At 40.3% G+C, this 21229-nt stretch overlaps 2 protein-coding genes across 3 annotated transcripts; one reads left to right on the top strand and one right to left on the bottom strand.

The window, feature by feature from the left end:
• The first annotated feature begins 532 nt into the window (after positions 1-532).
• slc35a1 (solute carrier family 35 member A1) lies at positions 533-8094 on the top strand. Its single transcript, XM_041860824.2, has 8 exons — positions 533-691; positions 1070-1250; positions 1452-1611; positions 1717-1869; positions 6647-6713; positions 6814-6990; positions 7140-7274; positions 7694-8094. Exons 1-8 carry the CDS (start codon positions 682-684, stop codon positions 7819-7821), a joined length of 1011 nt encoding a protein of 336 aa, XP_041716758.1. The 5' UTR covers positions 533-681; the 3' UTR covers positions 7822-8094.
• Positions 8095-10758: 2664 nt separating this feature from the next.
• Positions 10759-18789, bottom strand: rars2 (arginyl-tRNA synthetase 2, mitochondrial). 2 transcript variants are annotated; one of them, XM_041860821.2, is made up of 20 exons: positions 18542-18789; positions 18149-18222; positions 17321-17423; positions 16999-17082; positions 16735-16832; positions 16529-16584; positions 16306-16389; positions 15055-15131; positions 14750-14908; positions 14377-14483; positions 14002-14097; positions 13827-13887; positions 13648-13724; positions 13323-13447; positions 12481-12548; positions 12178-12287; positions 11717-11812; positions 11360-11434; positions 11202-11265; positions 10759-10928 (listed from the first exon to the last, which is right to left on the bottom strand). In XM_041860821.2, the coding sequence occupies exons 1-20, from the start codon at positions 18581-18583 to the stop codon at positions 10842-10844; spliced, it is 1743 nt and encodes a 580-aa protein (XP_041716755.1). In that variant the 5' UTR covers positions 18584-18789; the 3' UTR covers positions 10759-10841. The 2 variants fall into 2 exon arrangements, with proteins under 2 accessions (XP_041716755.1, XP_041716756.1); XM_041860822.1 differs by lacking the exons at positions 16735-16832; positions 18149-18222; positions 18542-18789 and having other exon boundaries at positions 17269-17353.
• Positions 18790-21229: the final 2440 nt, after the last annotated feature.

Here is a 21229-nt window from a genome sequence, read left to right as displayed (position 1 = left end):
TGTAAAAAATTGTGTTAATTCCGGGGGTGCCCATGTTGCTGAGGATCAGAAGTGCCCTGTGCGAGAGAGACAGGTTGAGATTGCCAGGGTCAGAGAAGAACAGAAGGTGTCATATATGCTGAGGCAGTGGAGAGTAGAGGATGATGGGTCAAGGGTCAAGGGTGAGTAGTAGGCCTAGGCCAATACAGAGTGATACGAATTTGTGCTTCAGTAAGGTTGGCTTCTTAGCATTCATTGCCATGATTATCAACTGTAACGCAGAAATGGAACGTAAATAACAGAAAACAGATGTGGTGGCAGCTGCAGATAAATACTTGGGTGTACAAGGTTTTACTTCAGAAGAGTTACAAGATATGTTGAACGAAAGAGCCCCGTCTTTATGAAATAGTGGGAAATAGGTGTAGTGGTGCAATTTTTTCCTATCCCCTTCCCTTTTTATTTTTGTATCACAAAATGTAACGTGAGCACTCTCCCGCACAGTAGGTGGCGGCATGCACAAAAAAATGTGCGAACGCCATGATACCAAAGAAGAAGAAGAAGACGACTACCTTATTTAGGATTTCATACCTGATAATCATACTTGGAAAGTTCAGTCAGACTTGTCGCTAGACACCTCGCTAGGTGATCACGTTAAATACCCAAGCATTTGTCTAACAACGGATCATAACAATCAAGTTAACCATGACTAACGGTAAGTGAAATCTGCTAGCTATGCTTATTTGCAATGTTATTTACTAATTTCTGTTTCGGAACTATTTAACGCAGCAAGATAGCGCAACGCACTAAAGTTAAACAAATTGTCTTTGGTATTTAGCTATCTAGCGAAAAAAAGACAGCTTCTCTGAACTGAAGCGCAATGCTACGTAGTTAGTTAGTTAGCTTGTTAGCCAGCTGCTGAGTCCAGATACAACTGTCTTAACTTAGCGGCCCCGGCTATATAGCGTGTTCTTGTAACGAATGAGAATCTCGTCAATAGGTGGCCGTCCACACTGTGATTTTCAGTTCCTTGCCTTACTTGCTGTCAACGTCACACTTCATGCTGTCAATATTAATTGTCCTCTCTCAACAGAGCCAGTGAGTGTGATGTTCAAGGTGTACTGTCTGTCAGTGATGACACTGGTGGCAGCAACTTACACCGTGGTATTACGATACACAAGGACAATATCATCAACAGCTATGTACTTCTCTACAACAGCAGTATGCATCACAGAGGTTATTAAATTGTTATTGAGCCTTGGGATGTTGACCAAGTAAGTATATCCAATGTACTACTGTTTTCATGACCATCCAAATAATGTTCCAAATGCACTTGGATAGCTATCACTTGCTCTTTACATGTGGTCTCTGCCTTGAAGAAAAACTGTAGAACACCCTTGTGTTTAGTATTTTGTTGAATGAATGCCCCAGTAGCTCAGATTTTACACATTTTTGTCTTCATTTTCACCTTGCAGAGAAACTGGCAGCTTTGGCAGGTTAAAAGCATCCATAGTTGAACATGTATTTTGGAGTCCAAAAGAGCTGCTGAAACTGTGTGTTCCCTCTGTGGTCTATGCAGTTCAGAATAACATGGCCTTCGTTGCCTTGAGCAATCTTGATGCAGCTGTGTATCAGGTATAAACTAGAAATGTCACGATTTCTGCAGAAAACACCACATTAAGAATTGATATGTCTATATTTCCTTTCTGGCTCATATTCTCACTGTATATCCCTACCTAGGTGACCTATCAGTTGAAGATCCCGTGCACAGCCCTGTGCATGGTCCTCATGCTGAACCGCTCTCTCAGCAGGCTGCAGTGGTTCTCAGTCTTTATGCTGTGTGGGGGCGTCGCACTGGTCCAGTGGAAACCGGCAGAGGCCACTAAAGTCCAGGTACCCTTAGTGTTTCTGTTTGGCTTTTTATTTAACCTTTATTTATCCAGGAAGTCCCATTGAGGTCAGAATACCTATTTTACAAGGGAGACATGGCCAATGGGTATACTGGTTTGTTGCTGATGTTCTAATGGCTTGTTTACGATCAAAGTTTGACGTTTGGAATTCTCTGCCATGTCTATTTGATATGGATCTTATACACTTTTCACATAGGATTTATGGTATGTTGCCTGTAAAAAAAAAAAAAAAAAAAAGGCACATTTTTACCACATTCTTGCCAGCATAAACCTTTTAAATACATCCAATGGCATGAATAGAATAGTATATTTTCAGTTGAATTATGTTACTGGTTTCTGCAGCCTATAGGCTACATGGCTGCCCCATGCAAATGAAATAAATATTTTGTTCATTAAACAGACAAGACACATTCCCTGTATCAAATTTTATTTGTCACATGCTCCGACAGGTGTAGACCTTACAAGCCCTTAACCAACAATGCAGTTTTAAGAAAAATAAGAGTTAAAGTATTTACTAAAATAAACTGGGGCGGCCCAGGACTGAGTTTGGGAAACCCTGCACTAGATGACTGTAAGGGGGGGCTCTTCTGAAGTCACCGTTCGCCATTATGATACTCCTCATAAGGAACAGCCTCATAGGAATTAATGGAAATTTACAGTATTTCAATGTAATGTTTCAAGGACAAAAATACATGCTTTAAGTATTTTTTGTTGTTGTAGTGGGGACTGCTACATAAGAACTATTTTTAAAATCCAAAATATTTGTATATTTAAAAAATAAAAATGATTGGCTTCTGTTCAGTTCATACTTTTTTTTTTTTACAATACATAATAGTATGTATTAGTGTCTGTAATGAAAGAGAAAAAATAAGTATATCTTCCAAAACCTGTAGCTCTCTACACTAAAAAGCATTATACCATGGTGTTGTTGAATAATCGTTTCTGATTGTCTTGAAGGGCATTCTAGAGCATGCATTATTTCCCTATAATGCACAGTATATTTGCATGGCAGAATTCAATGACATGTTCTATGTTTGAGTTGCTTTTGAAAGCAAAAGTCAAATTGAAAACATTATTGGCATTGTTGAATTTGATTTTCATAATAGCACTCTAGGACTGAGGGTTTGGTTAGCTCAGTGCTTCTCAATTATTTTCTGTTGCGCCCCCCCTAGGAAGAAGTAAACATTTCGCGCCCCCCAACTCTCCGCCGCAACTGGAAATAGTATCATTTGTCTATGAAATTGTTCTAAGTACACCTCTGCATAACATTGTATCCTTATTAACATTAAAGAAAATAAAATAAAGAAATATAGATCAACTTACAACAAAGAATAACTTTATTAACATTGTTTTTTAGTCTGTAACAGAAAAGACTTAAAGTGCATCAATTTGCCTGAAATTTGGCTTATTTAAACTGTAAATTTTTTTTGACCATTTGATACTGAAAAATAAAATAAAATATAATCAATAAATAATAATAAATTCAAATTGATCAGCAACATGAACTCAGGAGCCCAATATATGAAACACTGACCTATAAAACAAAAATGAATAAAACCATTTGTGCTGATTTTTTTTTTAGCAAAATGAGGAAGTCAGCATTAATGGCAAAAGGCACGTTTGTCTTTGAGTTTATCTACCAGCTGTTCTTTAAGATCGTTAGCAATGTCATTTATACACGTCTGGCGACAGTGTCATTGGACAGAGGGATAGTTTTTATTTTTGCAGCACTTGCGTCATCCAGCATGACAGAGACCATGTCTAATGCTGCAGGCAGTATCAGCTCCTCTGCTATGGATTGTTTTTTTTTTGGCACTGAGCAATTTGGTACGCCACCTTATATGATGCTAACAGTGCTCGCTGGTTTACTGAAGTAGCATTCACAAAGCGGGAAGATTGTTGGCAATATTCGGCACGTTTTCGCTGAAAAAACTCAAGCGGCTTATCAGCGTGATTGGGGTGTAATGTATTTAAGTGACGCCTTAATTTATTTGGCTTCATGCTGTCCGCTGCCAACATTTTTAGACACAGTAAACATACCGGTCTTTCCTCTTCTCCCACCGTAGTCACAGTGAAGCCAAGCGCGACATACGCTTCGTCATATTTCCTCGTCTTAGCTTTCGGGAGACTTACGTTTGTCTCATTATCTCCGTCTCTCTCCGCCTTTCTTTTCATCCCTGTTAAATATGTTTCCATGGCGTCTCTTAAGGGTTTGTTATCTGCACTAGCAAGTCTGTTTTGTTTGGTTACCAAGGCAACTACTGTCGCTATCTAGTAAACTTGCTAGCTACTTCAGTGGATGTTGAACACATTTCTAGAGGCAAATGAACACATTTATAGCCATGGTATAAAAGGGATAATCAACTCGTGGCTCTATGCATTCTCTGAAAAGGTGTCGTGGAACACACCTTCCACATCGTTCATTATTTTCCATAGAATGCATAGCCGCTTGTTGTTGATTATCCCTTACACAATGTTGATTACTATAATGCAAAGCTGGAGAAGTTAATGCATTATCCCATAATGTTTTCAATATTGCTGACCAATTTAAGATCAATGTGAAGCCAGTAAAAAGAAATTGCAATAGTCGAGGACAATAAACCTAAGAACTGGTTCACTCAGACTGTAAAAAACACCGGGTTCACTGGTGGCCTTTTTGTATACATCATGTAATACTAGGCCAGCTGCTAACGTTAACTACATTCATTGTCAATGCACAATATTTGTGAAAGGACTATTAGAAAATCCATAAGAACAGCAGTTAAAATTCTACGCATGTATCACCACTCCTTCCATGCTTAATAACATCAACAATGGGTTATCGTTTTGTAAACTAGCAAGCATTCATGGACGTTTGCTTACATGCGTTTCTATAGTTACAAAAGCTGTCAGGAGCAGTCTCTCTCAAAATAGACCAAAAAGAAAATGTTCTACACTAACAATTGTTATACTTACATATGAAATGTCTTTCCACATCCCTTGAATTGGTGCTGGCTGCATCTATTTGTGACACCTCGTGGCATTGTTGACAAGTTGGCTCATTTAATTTGGGGATATTGTTTTTTCCCTGATTCACTTCCATTAATCAAAGCCCCGATAGGAAGAGTATGATAATTGCGGCCCGGTGGCTTCAAAGGCTCTTATTAGCAAAGACATAGCGGTTTATATAAGTCATTGGTCCCCACACTTCTCAAAGCAGTGCGATGGCACTGTCCCAATCAAAACAGTGCTGAAATGATGTAGTTCAGTGGTTCCAAACTTTTTCACTCGGGAAGAGAATTTTGCAGGTTTAAAGCTTATTTCCTGCAATTCTACACATTTTGTCATGGGGTGCAAAGAGAATTTTGCAGTTTTAAAACTATTTTTTAAATTACAATTCTATACATTGTCTAATGTGTATTCATGTGATATTGGAGTGACAAAAAATGTACAACAATATCTATGGACTGAAAAACCTAAATAAAAAAACGTCAACTGACATAGGCTAGTTGATCCGGACATTTATGACAAGTTATAAATAGCTCTCTAAGGCATGCAATGACTAACATGATGATGCACTGCCCATTTCAAAATTGCACCTTGTGCATTCTATTATTACAACTTTCAAGAGTATGTTTAAAGCTGACACCTCGCATGCCCCACAGTTTGGGAAGCACTGATCTAGTTGACCAGACGTGAGTAGGCTATTGCTTCAAATGTATGATAACAATTGGATGACTGGGAGTTTCAGTAAGCAACAATTTGATACATGACTTTTTGCATTAGCCTACTTTATTTCAGTATTTTCATATTCAACCCCACAGTAAATCTTTATGGATTCATCCAGTTGTGGTTAAGAAAACAGCCCACCACTAAGCATGCACTATGTGAAACTCCCGAGTGGCGCAGTGGTCTAAGGCACTGCATCGCAGTGCTAGCTGTGCCACTAGAGATCCTGGTTCGAATCCAGGCTCTGTCGTAGCCGGCCGTGACCGAGAGACCCATACGGCGGCGCACAATTGGCCCAGCGTCGTCCAGGGTAGGTGAGGGAATGGCCGGCAGGGATGTAGCTCAGTTGGTAGAGCATGGCGTTTGCAACGCCAAGGTTGTGGATTTGTTTCCCACAGGGGGCTGCTAAATGACAAATGTAACAGCCAAGGTTACAGCCTAGTAATGGGTGCTGCCTAGCAAATAAATGTCTCTATTTGTTTTATTGGAAAGCTGTGAGTGTTATTATGATACAATATCAGTACTTGTTGCATTTCCAAGTCCTATCATCAACTGATTTCAGCCTGTGAATTGACTGCGTTGTTTGAATGGACTATTGGCATATTTGTAGTTAATTTGCCAGTTCCTCTAAAACTGGCTGGCTAGCTAGTTAACAAACATACTGTGCAGAAATTCTTCAAATTCATTATTTTACACTATCTTATCACAGCACTGGCAAACCATGGTTGACCAACTCCCTGACCAAAATGACTGACCTTTATCCCATCATAAGAAGGTTCATGTCCATTCTAGTATTATAATTCTTAATTCTATGGTCGTTCGTGCCAATGCTGCTTTGGCATTACGGCTACGTTTCATACTAAGCCGTAGATAGAACTTTACTGCAATCATGACTAGGTCGGTTGGTGGAATTAAAAGCACTGGCTTTCCTTTGTTACTGGCAATACCTTTCAGATATAAAGAAAAGGCGGCAAAAGGTTGCCGGCATGGTAAAGTTGGGGGCTAAATGTCTTGGTATGTAAGGAGTATTCGACATGTTCTAATCTTTTTAGGTGGAGCAGAACCCTTTTTTGGGGTTTATGGCCATTGCTGTCGCTGTGTTGTGCTCTGGGTTTGCAGGTAATCTTGCTATCTCTTTATACCTTTTAATATTCTATAACATAATTGATGATGATAATGGCAGGTTTTTATCTAATGGTGTCCCTTTGTGTTTGAACAGGTGTGTACTTTGAGAAGGTCCTAAAGAGCTCAGACACATCCTTATGGGTGAGGAACATCCAGATGTACCTGTCTGGCATCGTGGTCACCCTCGCTGGTGTTTACATCACTGAGGGTGCTCAGGTCATAGAGAAAGGCTTCTTCTACGGTTACACGCCTTGGGTGAGCGTTGTAGTCTGTGAGTCAAATTTCAATATTGATACATGAACATATTCCTGAGTTTCTTTCTTTTCTACAATGCCTGGAGAAATGTACATTGTTTTAAACTTTTCCTAATGTAAATGTGTGTTGTACATTGAATTTACATTTGGTATTTTCTTCTTCCAGTTCTGGCCAGTGTGGGTGGTCTGTACACATCAGTGGTGGTGAAGTACACAGACAATATCATGAAAGGCTTCTCTGCTGCAGCCGCCATCGTTCTCTCTACTGTGGCATCCGTCACTCTGTTTGGGCTACAGATAAGTGAGTCAAATCATTCACATCTTTGTGGGCATGGACTATCATAAATTACTGTTCAGCCACTAGGCTTTGTGTGGTCTCTGACACGCGAGTACTAATATAGTTTAGCAGTGTTTTCCTTAAGATTTATTTTCAGCTGTTGTGGCAACGGGTGGGTACATTGCTACTAGCGCAATGACATGCTACCTGTTCCCATAGACTTCCAGTCATTAAGCCAACTACTATCCATTTAAAGTGCGTCTCGGCAGATAATTATATATTACTAAATTACATCATTTTTAGCAGCGATCGCAACAATTTAGCACCTGTGGGCAACCGCTGCTAAATGAATATAGGGGAAACACTGATTTGAACATATTTTTGAGTGAATTTATCAATAGTCCATGGCAGGTTTTCAGTAACCATGTTCACTTTTCATGCAGCTGCTACCTTTGCCTGTGGAGCAATGCTGGTGTGTGTCTCCATATACCTTTATGGACTTCCGAAACAAGACACCACCAAGCTTCCAAGAGCAGACACTGAGTCCAGGCAGAAACTGATCACTGTTTGAAGTCTGGAAGAACAAAAATGTTTATGGTCTTTCCTGACCTCTGTGTTGGAGCTGCCCATAGGCCCTCTTTCACACTGAAGTCTACTGTTGTGTCCCATAATAAGAGTGTCGGCAAGGAACTTAAATAATATAGATGAATCATTATATCAGTGATGCTGGAGCATTAAGGGAAGGTATTTCAAATACACTTATGCTTCAATATTCTGTGGGGAGTGTGGCGCTGAGGCAGAATGTATGCATAGAAAATAAATACCATTGGGTTTTTATTCCTTATTTTTTTGTTTACTGTGTGACTGCTGTTAGTCTTGGACAATAGTTTTCATGAACCACTGTCAATGTCAAGTACTCCACAATTGACGAAGTACTGAATGTATATACACAGCTGACAGAATCTCACCTGGGAGAGCCTGGACATTTACAGTCCATTTGGAAAGTATTCAGACCCCTTTCCTTTTTCCACATTTTGTTACGTTACAGCCTTATTCTAAAATTGATTAAATAAATGATTTTCCTCAATCTACACACAATACCCCATAATGACAAAGTGAAAACAGGTTTTTAGAAATGTTTGTAAATGTATTAAAAATAAAAAACATACCTTATTTACTTAAGTATTCAGACCCTTTGCTATGAGACTCAAAATTGAGCTCTGGTACATTCTGTTTCCATTTATCATTCTTGATATGTTTCTACAACTTGATTGGAGTCCACCTGTGGTAAATTCAATTGATTGGACATGATTAGGAAAGGCACACACCTGTCTATATAAGGTCCCACAGTTGACAGTGCATGTTAGAGCAAAAACCAAGCCATGAGGTTGAAGGAATTGTCCGTAGAGCTCTGAGACAGGATTGTGTCGAGGCACAGATCTGGGGAAGGGTATCAGAAAAATGTCTGCAGCATTGAAGGTCTTGGACCCACTAAGACTCTTCCTAGAGCTGGCCGCCCGGCCAAACTGAGCAATCGGGGGAGAAGGGCCTTGGTCAGAGGTGACCAAGAACCCAATGGTCACTCTGACAGAGCTCCTCTGTGGAGATGGGAGAACCTTCCAGAAGGACAACCATCTCTGCAGCACTCCACCAATCAGGCCTTTATGGTAGAGTGGCCAGACGGAAGCCACTCCTCAGTAAAAGGCACATGACAGCCCACTTGGAGTTTGCCAAAAGGCACCTCACGACTCTCAGACCATGAGAAACCAATATTTAGCTCTTTGGCCTGATTGCCAAGCGACACGTCTGGAGGAAACCTGGCACCATCCCTACGGTGAAGCGTGGTGGCAGCATCATGCTGTGGGGATGTTTTTCAGCGGCAGGGACTGGGAGACTAGTCAGGATTGAGGCAAAGATGAACGGAGCAAAGTACAGAGATCCTTGATGAAAACCTGCTCCAGAGCGCTCAGGACCTCAGACTGGGGCGAAGGTTCACCTTCCAACATGACAACAACCCTATGCACACAGCCAAGACAGTGCAGGAGTGGCTTCGGGACAAGTCTCTGAATGTCCTTGAGTGGCTCAGCCAGAGCCTGAACTTGAACCTGATCTAACATCTCTGGAGAGACCTGAAATTAGCTGTGCAGCAATGCTCCCCATCCAACCTGACAGAGCTTGAGAGGATCTGCAGAGAATGGAAGAAACTCCCCAAATACAGGTGTTTATTTAACCTTTATTTAACCAGGTAAGCCAGTTGAGAACAAGTTCTCATTTACAACTGCGACCTGGCCAAGATAAAGCAAAGCAGTGCGATAAAAACACAGAATTACATATGGGGTAAACAAAAGTCAAAAATACAACAGAAAATATATATACAGTGTGTGCGAATGTAGTAAGTTATAGAGGTAAGGCAATAAATCAATAGGCCATAGTGCAAAAATAGTTACAATTTCGTAATTTACACTGGAATGATAGATGTGCAAAAGATGATGTGCAAATAGAGATACTGGGGTGCAAAATAAATAACAATATGGGGATGAGGTAGTTGGGTGGGCTAATTTCAGAATGGCTGTGTACAGGTGCAGTGATCGGTAAGCTGCTCTGACAACTGACGCTTAAGGTTAGTGAGGGAAATAAGAGTCTCCAGCTTCAGAGATTTTTGCAGTTCGTTCCAGTTATTGGCAGCAGAGAACTGGAAAAAATTGCGGGGATGACCAGTGAGATATACCTGCTGGAGCGCAGACTACGGGTGGGTGTTGCTATGGTGACCAGTGAGCTAAGATAAGACGAGGATTTGCCTAGCAGTGATTTTAAGATGACCTGGAGCCAGTGGGTTTGGCGACGAATATGTAGTGAGGGCCAGCCAACAAGAGCGTACAGGTCACAATGGTGGGTAGTATATGGGGCTTTGGTGACAAAACGGATGGCACTGTGATAGACTACATCCAATTTGCTGAGTAGAGTGTTGGAGGCTATTTTGTAAATGACATCGCCGAAGTCAAGGATCGGTAGGATAGTCAGTTTTACGAGGGCATGTTTGGCAGCATGAGTGAAGGAGGCTTTGTTGCGAAATAGGAAGCCGATTCTAGATCTAACTTTTGATTGGAAATGCTTAATGTGAGTCTGGAAGGAGAGTTTACAAGCTTGTAGCGTCATACCCAAGACTCAATGCTGTAATCGCTGCCAAAGGTGCTTCAACAAAGTACTGAGTAAAGGGTCTGAATACTTATGTAAATGTGATATTTTCATTTAATAAATTAGCAAAAATGTCAAAACCTGTTTTTACTTTGTCATTATGGGGTATTGTGTGTAGATTGAGGGCGAAAAAAGAATAATCAATTTTAGAATAAGGCTGTAATGTAACAAAATGTGGAAAAAGTCAAGGGGTCTGAACATTTTCCAATGGCATTGTATATAATCACCTGGAGATATTTGGGCAGTTCCCTATCCTGTCAAAGCAAAGACCATTGGATTTGATGCAACCAGAAACCAGTCATTTATCATGTGGAAGTGTTAAATCAAGACTACATTTATTTACATTAATACAATAACTACATACACAGGAACATTGATCAAGCAGGCGTTGATTGTTCACATTTTCTCGACTGGTGTGATGCCTAATATTTTCATCCCGTTGGCCAACACAGTGCAGACACCACTGAAGAGCCGCAGCCTTGCCTGTTGAGGAGGATTAACAAATTATCTGAATCATATCTCAACAGTTTACATCATGAACATGTTCCTTATCAAAGGATAGTACTAAAACCTATTAACAAATGGTCAAAGGTAGATTTGTAAACTATATGGCTATGCCCGTATAAAATACATTTTCCAAGGAAGGCCATTCATTGGATAGCATTTAATCTGAGTACACCAGGCCCTTAATGCATCCGTTGACTGAAATGACACTATTGAATAAGATATTTGAGCAAATTATCAGTGCTTATCTACCTGTGCGACAGCTTGAGGGCTTCCCTTCACTGGCAGCTCCCTGTGTGCTGATGCAACCAGGTGACTAGCCAGGAAGGAGATCAAATACATTTTATGGTTAGGTAATATAATCATGTCCATAGTGCCTGGATTTTACACATGAACATCCTGCTCCTTACCTCAGTGTCATAAGGAAGTTGACGAGATGTTTTGGCTGCAGATCCTGTGCAGATTGGTATAGAACTTCGTCATAGCTGAAAATAGACGGCACACGTCACATTGTGAATGATGTGAAAACAGCATTTTCTGGTGTGACTGCATTTATTTTACCAACACGTATCTGTTCATCTGAGTACCCCACCCAATACCACACCCACATATTTACATTCCTCTATGACATATTGAAATGCAACAGGAACGAGAACAGGTTATTGAATTTATTTCCTGGTCGGAACCATCCCGGCCCATCATGCAATCAGTGAAGAGTAACCCTGACCATTCTCCTCTATGTGTGGGGTTAGAGGGCATTCGCTTACCGAAGCAAGTGCTGGAGTATAGAAATACTCCTCTGATCTATAAGAAGTGACGGGTCAAAGGCACCTTCCTCTCCGTCGCCATGCTGATGTATTAAACTGAAATGACAACAGTTGTTGAGAAGTCAGACATTAATGAGTTCTTAATCACGAGTCAGTTCATGTATTGTTTCCCGAGTGCATTACAGTGCTAGAGGTGTCACTACAGACCCGGATTCGATCCCGGGCTGTATCACAACCGGCCGTGATAGGGAGTCCCATAGGGTGGCGCACAATTGGCTCAGCATCGTTAGGGGAGGGTTTGGCCGGGGGGCTTTACAAGTACGCCGTCATTGTAAATAAGAATTTGTTCTTAACTGACTTGCCTAGTTAAATAAATAACAAAACGAAAAAATTGTAATAGCATTCTATATTCTTGAAGGTCCTGCAGGTTGTGAACTGGTGAATGGTTCCTCATCGCTCACCTACAGAGCCTGGCGTGTGTGTACTGTAGGAACACCCCGGTATCACCCTGGGCCTGGAGGATCCTGTCCCAGTCAAACTTGTAGTCTGATCCTAGAGGCCCTTTAAAGTCCTGAGACAGGAAAGACAGAAAACAGGATCATGCCTGAGCATAACCTAGAGCAATCTTCCATTATTTTTATGCTTCAATAACCTATTTCCAAAGAGACACCTGTCGCTACACGTACACACCCACAGTGTTCTTACCCTTTGTTTTGTTTGTCCTTCGTATGTCATATTCTTTAAGGTTGGTATAACTGGTTCACCTGAACTATGAGCGCGCTGATCCCCACTTTCTCAGCGGTGTCTTCTGGATACACCATTTCCTTGGTGGCTGAGGAGATTTAAAGAACGTTAATTGACAGATTATTAATGACTAATAACTATACACCTAGGCTGACTCCTGAATGGCACCCTATTCCCTGCATAGGGCACTACTTTTGACAAGAGCCCTATGTTCCCTGGTCAAAAGTACTGCACTATATAGGAAATAGGGTGTAATGGGAATATTTAAGATGAATTTATAAGTCGCTCTGGATAAGAGCGTCTGCTAAATGACGTAAATGTAATTAAGTTAATATTCAGTTTAGAGTGATTAACATAGTTTAGCATATTAATATTTTCCCTTTCTGTAATACACATGATTTCCAGTGTTCTGTTTGTGACACTCGGGTTGATGGTCACTAGACTCGATGCAGTATGTTGTGGATTCAACTCATATCTGTTGATAGTGATTGACGCCAGACTGGAGGTACAATGACACTGATTATTATTGTATTCTGTGAAACATTGTGTGATTCTTTAGCAGCTGACAAAGTCACTGCCTTTTGTTTTGACTTCCTACAAGCCTATTGGGCTGGTGTTTACAGAACAGTTGTCTGCTGATTATGGTAGAATGGCCTTCTCCGAGAAGGCCAGTTAGACATTTTCTCTGCTTCTGTGCTGGGTGGTGTCTCCCTGTTGCAACTTGTAATTAACCAGATTGATTTTTGATTGACTTTATCTGGGACTGCTCTTCTCTTTTGTTCACCTGCAAATTCCTATTACTTTGGGTTTCATTTGGGACGCACACAAAATCGCTATAATGAATCCCATGCCATGTCCTTACTCTTAGACTGGCTCATGTTCCTGAGCATCCTAGCCCGGGCTTCATCCAGAATGTCTTCCAGGAAAACCACCTCTCCCAGCCTCGTCTTCATACCCTGCACCAGGCCAAACGGCACATGCTGGCACCTGCAGCCAAACAGATAAAACAATACCTACATATACATAAACATAACAGATAAAACATATACAACAACTGCATGCATCTCTGTGCCTGCAGCATAACAGTGAGGGTGAAAACCAAACCCTCAAACCAGATAGTCCCATACTTTATCTCTGTAGAAACAATCGATTGTTTGTATTGTGACAGCTGTGTACACAGTGTTTACCTTTCAGCCCACGAGTGTCCCATAGCCAAGAGGATCTGGAACAGCTGCTGGAAATGAATCCCTTGACTTTTGTCTGTCTTCACAAAGAAACAAATGTTAATAAGTTTAGATAAAAGTTCATATAACACTACTTTTTGTAGCCATTGCTGAGGGTTAGAGCAGTTTGGCAGAATACTTACCACATAGATCATCTCATCGAAATTGTACCTTTCCTTTCGATCTATGGCTGCAGCAAGATCTCTGGAAACACACAATATGACAAAAATGATAAACAAGATTCGTGTCACTTGATAATTACTAAGGTTTTGCACACCAGTCATAACATCACTGTCAACCTTCTAAAGCAGCACAGACCTGGTGATATAGAGAGATGTCCCATCACTGCGTAGTACTGTGGAGTAGCTGGACATGTCTCCAGCTGAAGAGAGATCCACCACGCTGGTCCCCTTCCTGTTAACAGTTATATACAATCACTTTTGTTTGTTAATTGGACACGCTTCTTCTACATATACAATCACTTACCTATGAACAATTCACATTTGTTTTATTTCTACATACTTCCCTATAAATAATCCATAGATTATTTCTCTGTTTAACTAAACACACAGTAGTACTAGATGTTGGGTGGGAATGTTTACTTTAAAGGTCTGTGATGACAGTTTGCTTAGTGTATGACATTTACACAATGCTCTTTCATTACTCATAAGGTTGTTTGCTTCCGTGACATACTCTGTGGTTTTTAGTAGGCCTAGTCTCTGTAGCCGCTGTACCACCTCCTGGGCTTGTTGTTGGTGAAATGACTCTCCAGAGTAGATGTCAAAGTGAACCCCTAAACGCTGAGGAACAGAAACACATTGTACTAATATTGACATCTGATAACAAAACTGTGTTACAAAGGCCCTAAAGTCTTGTGCACTTTCCTGGAATGACAACCCTGTCTGAGTTTGTTAGGCAGTGCATGGAATTCAATACGAACAGTGTTTGCTTGAGTAGTGTAAATACCTTTTGCCCAAACTGTTTTATTAAATTAAAACAGTATAGTCCTACAACAGCTTTTTGGCTAGTGGCTAGTTGGTCAGAGGTGTGCAGGCCGGGTCAATACCTTGTAGACTTGTTGGTACTCCTCCACTGTGATCTCTCTAAACTGTTTCCATAGTAACAGGGCCTGCTGTTCCTGCTGTTCCAGCTGTCTAAAGAACTCTCTGGCCGCCTGTCCTATGACCTCATTGTTCTCCGCCTCCTTGTTCACCTGAACGTAAACCTACAGGACATGTATACACACAAACATGTAAGGGTAGGCCGCCAAAGACGTGTTCACACCTACTGACATGACTGCATAAAAAACAGAACACAAGAGGGCAGTGGTTCAACTTTTCTCTCAGAACTACTATGATTCTCAAAACTTACATCAAATAGATGTTGTAAGGGATTCTTTTTCAATTTCTCCTGACACCCAAAGCGCTGAAAGCCAGCTCCCAGCAGACCTAAAATCCACAGGCAAAGAAGAGGTTATGGAAACCTGGTCCCATTTCCAAAGGCAATGGTTTACTATACCTTTCAGCGAAAACTATCATTCTTATTTTCAAAAAGTTGTGGTACCAGTAATCAAATATCTAGATTTATTTTTGCTTAAAGGTAGACTTCGTGATATGACGTAGGTGCCCAAAGTTGAAGCTCGCTTACTGCATTTCTACACAATTTATACTCTAAAATGCTATTTGGAAAAACAAAAACAAACAGAAATGACCCCAGCCATTAATTATCACCGCAATATTAGGTTTAAAGGTCTGTGGAACGGCATATACAATGTCAACCACTACTCAACCTCCTCATAAATTGACTCATTTACTTGTGGAATGGCACATATATTGCAATGTGAAATAGATGCATAATACACGCTATCAAGTCACATCAAGGTCGACTTCAAATGGCGATATCCAGGCAGTGCGTGAGTTTCAAGTTTGGAGAAGCAGTTTTTTCACCATAAAATCCTTTACAATAAAGGATTGCATGCATCCATCTTCCCATTTGCAAAATAATGTAAGATAGGTTACTACTCCTAATGTGATGTGTAGATTGCATAGTCATAATTTAGGCTAATAATATAACTCAATCACTGGTAGCAAAACAGACAGTTCTGAACAATGTATGCCTGAGCACCTAGTGACAGAGTAGGCCTAATCAGAGGCATTTCTTCTCCTTTCTTTGCATGAGAAGAATTTGGCATTTTATAAACACATTTCATGCAATTTTACTACACTTTATATGACTGGAGACACAAGCAACATCTTTTTTAATACGACACAAATTAGTAGCCCACTCTGCTGACACTGACAAACAGATCAGTAAGAACGTCCTTGTCTTGAATGCAACCATCTAATATAGGTCTACGAAAACGGGAGACACAAATTGTACAATATGACGTCCATCTAGCCTGGAGGACATTATTGTCCCCAAAAAAACTTTTCAGTGGTACTGATCCAATAATTAAGACAGTGACATGTGTGCACTCACTGTGTGTGACTTTGTGGGAGCGAAGTCTTGCATCACATGCATGGAAATATCTGCTTTGATGCTTGTGGCAACATCATTTCACTGAGTCTACCTTTAATGCTTCTCAGTGTATTCCTTTATGTTATTCTTCTCTGCTTAACTCACCAAACTGCATGCCCCAATCTCCCAGGTAATTCACTCTCAATACATTATTTCCCAAGGATTCTTTCAGGTTGGCAATGAAGTTACCTAAAAAGAACATTGTGCATTTCAGTCACAATAGATAAAATATTTCAAACACATCCTGAATTTAGCCTGAGGTCAGGAACAATATGACAATAAACTCTACCCTCTCCTGGTACGTTAAAGAACTTCAACTGAGTCTCACCAATAATGGTGGAACGCAGATGTCCAGCATGAAACTTCTTGGCAATATTTGGAGAACTGTAAGAAAAACAAAAGGTAAATGTTGTCAATAAATTCATAAAAGAAGGTAGCTTTTTCTTTAGTGGTTGCCTCTTAACACTTTGCCTCAACCACCTACTCTGAAACAATCCCAACGAATGGACGGTTGAGGAGAACATATTTCAATACCTAAACTCCACCACAGTTGTTCCTTTTTTGAGGCCATCGAAAAGTTCACTTTTCACACCAAATTTGTCACGTTCTTGGCACAACTGCTCTAAAACTTTCTGAAACAACAAAACAAAAACAAATGTGTAGACTTCCAGATGGTTGTCTTGTTCAATTATATACATTTTATTCCTACATGCTGGTTGATACAAATATTTCAACCAGTCTGCAGCTTTCCAACTGACAATATCAAAATGAAAAAAGTTGGGTAAAAGGCATATTCACCTGTACTAACAGAGTCCGACTAACTCTAAAGTGTATCACTCCCCGTCCAGCAAATATTTCTTCCACCACACTGTCTTGCTTTAACTGAAAGGAAATAACATGCACTGTAATTCTGACAGGAGCGTGAAATCAAAATATCAGTGAAGTGTGAGTATGTGACTGACCACTAAACGTTTCAGGGTGAAGTTTCCCCTAGGTACCGATCTAGGATCCGTTTCTCCTCCCCCAATCCAAACCGTAACCATTAGTGGGGGAAGATGCTAACCTGACCCAAGATCAGCATCTAGACTGCAACTTCACCCTTCAACGCTAGGGGCCCCACCTGTCTGGCCAGAGCCTCTGTCTGTGCCTGGAGGTCTCCATTAGCTGGCAGGATCCCATTCCTCAGCAGAGTGTTGACTGACAACCGGAAATCAGGGGATTGCCTGAGGCGAACAATATCATAAGAACCATTGAGAAACATGGTGACTGTGTAGTGATACTCATGTTTGATTGAGTGATCTGTAAGGACCAGACTAGGACTGAGATTTCATTCAGCAGATCTCTCTCTCACACACACACACACACAGGTGTAAAGTAATTACATTAAAATACTACTTAAGTAGTTTTTTGGGGTATCTGTACTTTATTATTTATATCATTGACAACTTTTACTCCACTACATTCCTAAAGAAAATAATGTACGTTTTACTCTATACATTTTCCCTGACACCCAAAAGTACTAGTTACATCTTGAATGCTAAGCAGGACAGATCATTTTTCCAATTCACACACTTATCAAGGGAACATCCCTAGTCATCCATACTGCCTCTGATCTGGCAGACTCACTAAACACAAATGCTTTGTTTGTAAATTATGTCTCAGTATTGGAGTGTGCCCCTGGCTATTCGTAAAATAATAAAACAAGAAAATTGTGCTGTCTGGTTTGCTTAATATAAGGAATGTGAAATTATTTATACTTGATACTTAAGTATATTTTAGCAATTACATTTACTTTTGATTCTTAAGTATTTTAAAAACCAAATACTTTTACTCAAGCAGTATTTTACTGGGTGACTTTCACTTGAGTAATTTTCTATTAAGGCATCTTTACTTTTACTCAAGTATGACAATTCAGGATTTTTTCCACCACTGAACACACATACTTAACTGTTTTTTGGAGACTGGGATAGCACAGAGAGCAGAAATGAAGGCATCTTCAGACCGTCCCAAAGCCCTAGAGAGCTAAACCAAGAGAGGTCAAACATGAAAACAACTGCATTGTTGTTGTGTCAATTGAACCCCATAGCATAAACTGTTGCTATGTTTTGAAGTCATGATTACCTACATTCACCAGCTTGAAATATTCAGAATACTCTTATATCAATGTTAATTGGCCGATGGAGATGATAGTTATATATTTAAACAGACCGAGGGCATCTTGGTTCTAAAGAATGCCAGGCAGTAACATGCGGATAATATTTGCTAACATTATGCACTACAGGAAACCCCATACAGCTAACGTTAGCTAGCAACACAAATTATACAGAACACATGCGATTACCTTCGATGCAATACTTCTTCTGAAATAACAAGCCATGTGCATACGTCGACATCAATGCCGTGTTTTCATAAATCACATTCAATGATCATAAAATAGATTATTCCATGTTACATTCATGCGTGCTTTTGCAGCTGATGACATTCACACTCATTTCCTGCTTGAGTGATCTTCGAACTCAACCTCACACGTTTCATCCAATCGAAGTGGTGTATTTGCTGACTACGTCATGCCAAAGTGGGTGCATTCGATTTCTACTTCGGCGCTCTCTGGAGTCGTCTCGTCAAGACGTCCTGATCGTCTGTCCTCACACTCAGACTGTGCTACCAAAATGAAATATGCACATGCAAATACTGATATATTTATGCAGTGCTCACTTTTTCATTTATTTTGTATTCCTAGTGATACATTTTCTTAAAGGAATTGGCTCAAATAGGTCAAATATGAGTTCCAATGCAGAATAAGAATTAAGAAAATGTATATTTCTAAGGTCAATAATACACCTGATACTGTAACCACACAATTGCTATGAGAGCAGTGAATATTTGAATTTGACCGGTAAGTACTAACTCGACAGATAAAACACAGTGTTTTATATGTTTGAGAACATGAAGTCATAGGCTTCATGTTCCTTACACTAACCAGGTTTCCATCCAACCCTTTTCTGCAAGTAAAGTACATGTTGGGTAAAAACTGTCATGACAGGCCTGATGGAAACAGAAAATGTGTCAGTAAACTTTCCAAATGTCGAAAAAACGAAATATGTTAAACAAGGTGGGATCTTTTTGTGTTGGTAAAATTTGAGAAATGTCGATGGAACGCTTTTATGCGCAAATATTGATATAATAATCATCATATCAAAGTAAACACGATGACACGTGGTCCGGCCTCCGAATACGTGGATGTCGATTAAGGCAGCCCTCCGCACCTCTGATTCAGAGGGGTTGGGTTAAATGCGGAAGACACGTTTCAGTTGAATGCATCCAATTGTCCCCCTTTCCCACTTTTACTGGTTGAGAAAGCATGCAGTTTATTAGGCTACAGATTAAATTAATTATGAATTTCACAGGGTGGTGAAAGCGCACGGTGATGAGTTTGATGCTCCTTTCCAATGAATATCGAGTGCCTTATTCTGGTGACATGATCATCGATTCTTGGCTGCCGTTTGAAAAATAAAAAATAACCTCGCTCTTTTGTCCATAATAATCACATGTACCGGTACTGGATCTGCGAGCTGTTGCCCAGAGCGCACATGCCAATATCAGTGAGCACAATCTACATAACGCAACACTTTTTGTGAGAAAACCATCAGTAGAGTTGAAAATGTGATGGAATCCCATTTAACTATAATTTTTTATTCGGTACATAGGAATTTAACCGCAAAGGGTATTTGTATGTGCACTACGTCATCACGCACAACCTTTTATCCAGTGGCGGCTCCTGAAAAAATTCTCAGGAGGGGCAATTTTTCTGATGATTTAGGTGACCTACACACATTTTTAAAAAGATATGTCCAGCAACAACATGAAGACAGGGGCAGCATATAAGTCAATACCAGAATCATTTATTGACTGATCTCAGGGAGTGCTCCTAATCTCAGCTTGTTACCTGTATAAAAGACACCTGTCCACAGAAGCAATCAATCAATCAGATTCCAAACTCTCCACCATGGCCAAGACCAAAGAGCTCTCCAAGGATGTCAGGGACAAAATTGGAGACCTACACAAGGCTGGAATAATAATAATAATAATAATAATAATATGCCATTTAGCAGACGCTTTTATCCAAAGCGACTTACAGTCATGCGTGCATACATTTTTGTGTATGGGTGGTCCCGGGGATCGAACCCACTACCTTGGCGTTACAAGCGCCGTGCTCTACCAGCTGAGCTACAGAAAGTGGATACTCATGGATGCGCATCGCAATTGTAAAATGTCAACACAATTGGAGACACCACGTCATTTTTGGAGACATGTTATTGACAGTAAACTATTGTAGATGCGACTGCTAACTAAATAAAACATTTTAGCTGGCTAGCTAATCATCTTAGCTAAATGTGGGGCAAACAATTCAGTTATTTACCGTTAATTTGAGGGATTGGGGTGAAAGAAATCGAGTTACATAGTGATACTTTACGATATACTGTATTGACAATATCGCAATATAACCATATCCACCCTGTCCAAAGTCTCTACTTGGTCTCAGTTCTCCAGTAAACTTGTGATTATCAACACTAACCTCATCGTTGTGGCGGCGGACAGCTAGCCTGTATCCCTCATCCAGTTGAGTGGCAATGTTATTTTTTCGTTCGTACCATTTTTTGGAAAATCCTCGGGTGTAGGACTTCCCCCCTTTAGTAGAAACCTGTTGAATTATTAAATTTGGTCTGGGAGGTCCTAATTGTTTCGTTGCCAATTTATCTTCATTTGTTCGCCGACAAAAAGGAAATTCTTTCAAAGACACAATCGAGTTGCACTGAAGCCTAGCCATGTTGATAGTAGTAGTGAATTGATTGACGCTGCTACCCTCTCTTTTCTTAGTTACGTTCATGTGACGAAAGCGCGTAAGTGCAAGCCCACAGACACCCATTGAGATTGTATTGAAGGCTCTGAAATTTGAAAAAAATAGATTTTACATGGGAGTCTATGACAGAAGTTCTGGGCGATTTTCAATCTGACTGAAATCGCCCCA

This window comes from Coregonus clupeaformis, chromosome 33 (genome assembly GCF_020615455.1).
Source record: "Coregonus clupeaformis isolate EN_2021a chromosome 33, ASM2061545v1, whole genome shotgun sequence".
Taxonomy (NCBI): Eukaryota; Metazoa; Chordata; class Actinopteri; order Salmoniformes; family Salmonidae; genus Coregonus; species Coregonus clupeaformis.
Note: the sequence above shows the minus strand (reverse complement) of the source record. Positions and strands in the feature narration are given on the sequence as shown.

Excerpts from the sequence above, each read along its gene's own strand:
- slc35a1 (XM_041860824.2), top strand. Across the intron at positions 1,251-1,451 it reads AGCCTTGGGATGTTGACCAA|AGAAACTGGCAGCTTTGGCA; the intron begins GTAAGTATATCC and ends TTCACCTTGCAG. Across the intron at positions 1,870-6,646 it reads CAGAGGCCACTAAAGTCCAG|GTGGAGCAGAACCCTTTTTT; the intron begins GTACCCTTAGTG and ends TAATCTTTTTAG.
- rars2 (XM_041860821.2), bottom strand. The coding sequence starts at position 18,583 with ATGCACATGGCTTGTTATTTCAGAAGAAGTATTGCATCGAAG. Across the intron at positions 16,585-16,734 it reads ACAACTGTGGTGGAGTTTAG|TTCTCCAAATATTGCCAAGA; the intron begins GTATTGAAATAT and ends TTTTTCTTACAG. Across the intron at positions 13,725-13,826 it reads TCGATGAGATGATCTATGTG|ACAGACAAAAGTCAAGGGAT; the intron begins GTAAGTATTCTG and ends TTCTTTGTGAAG.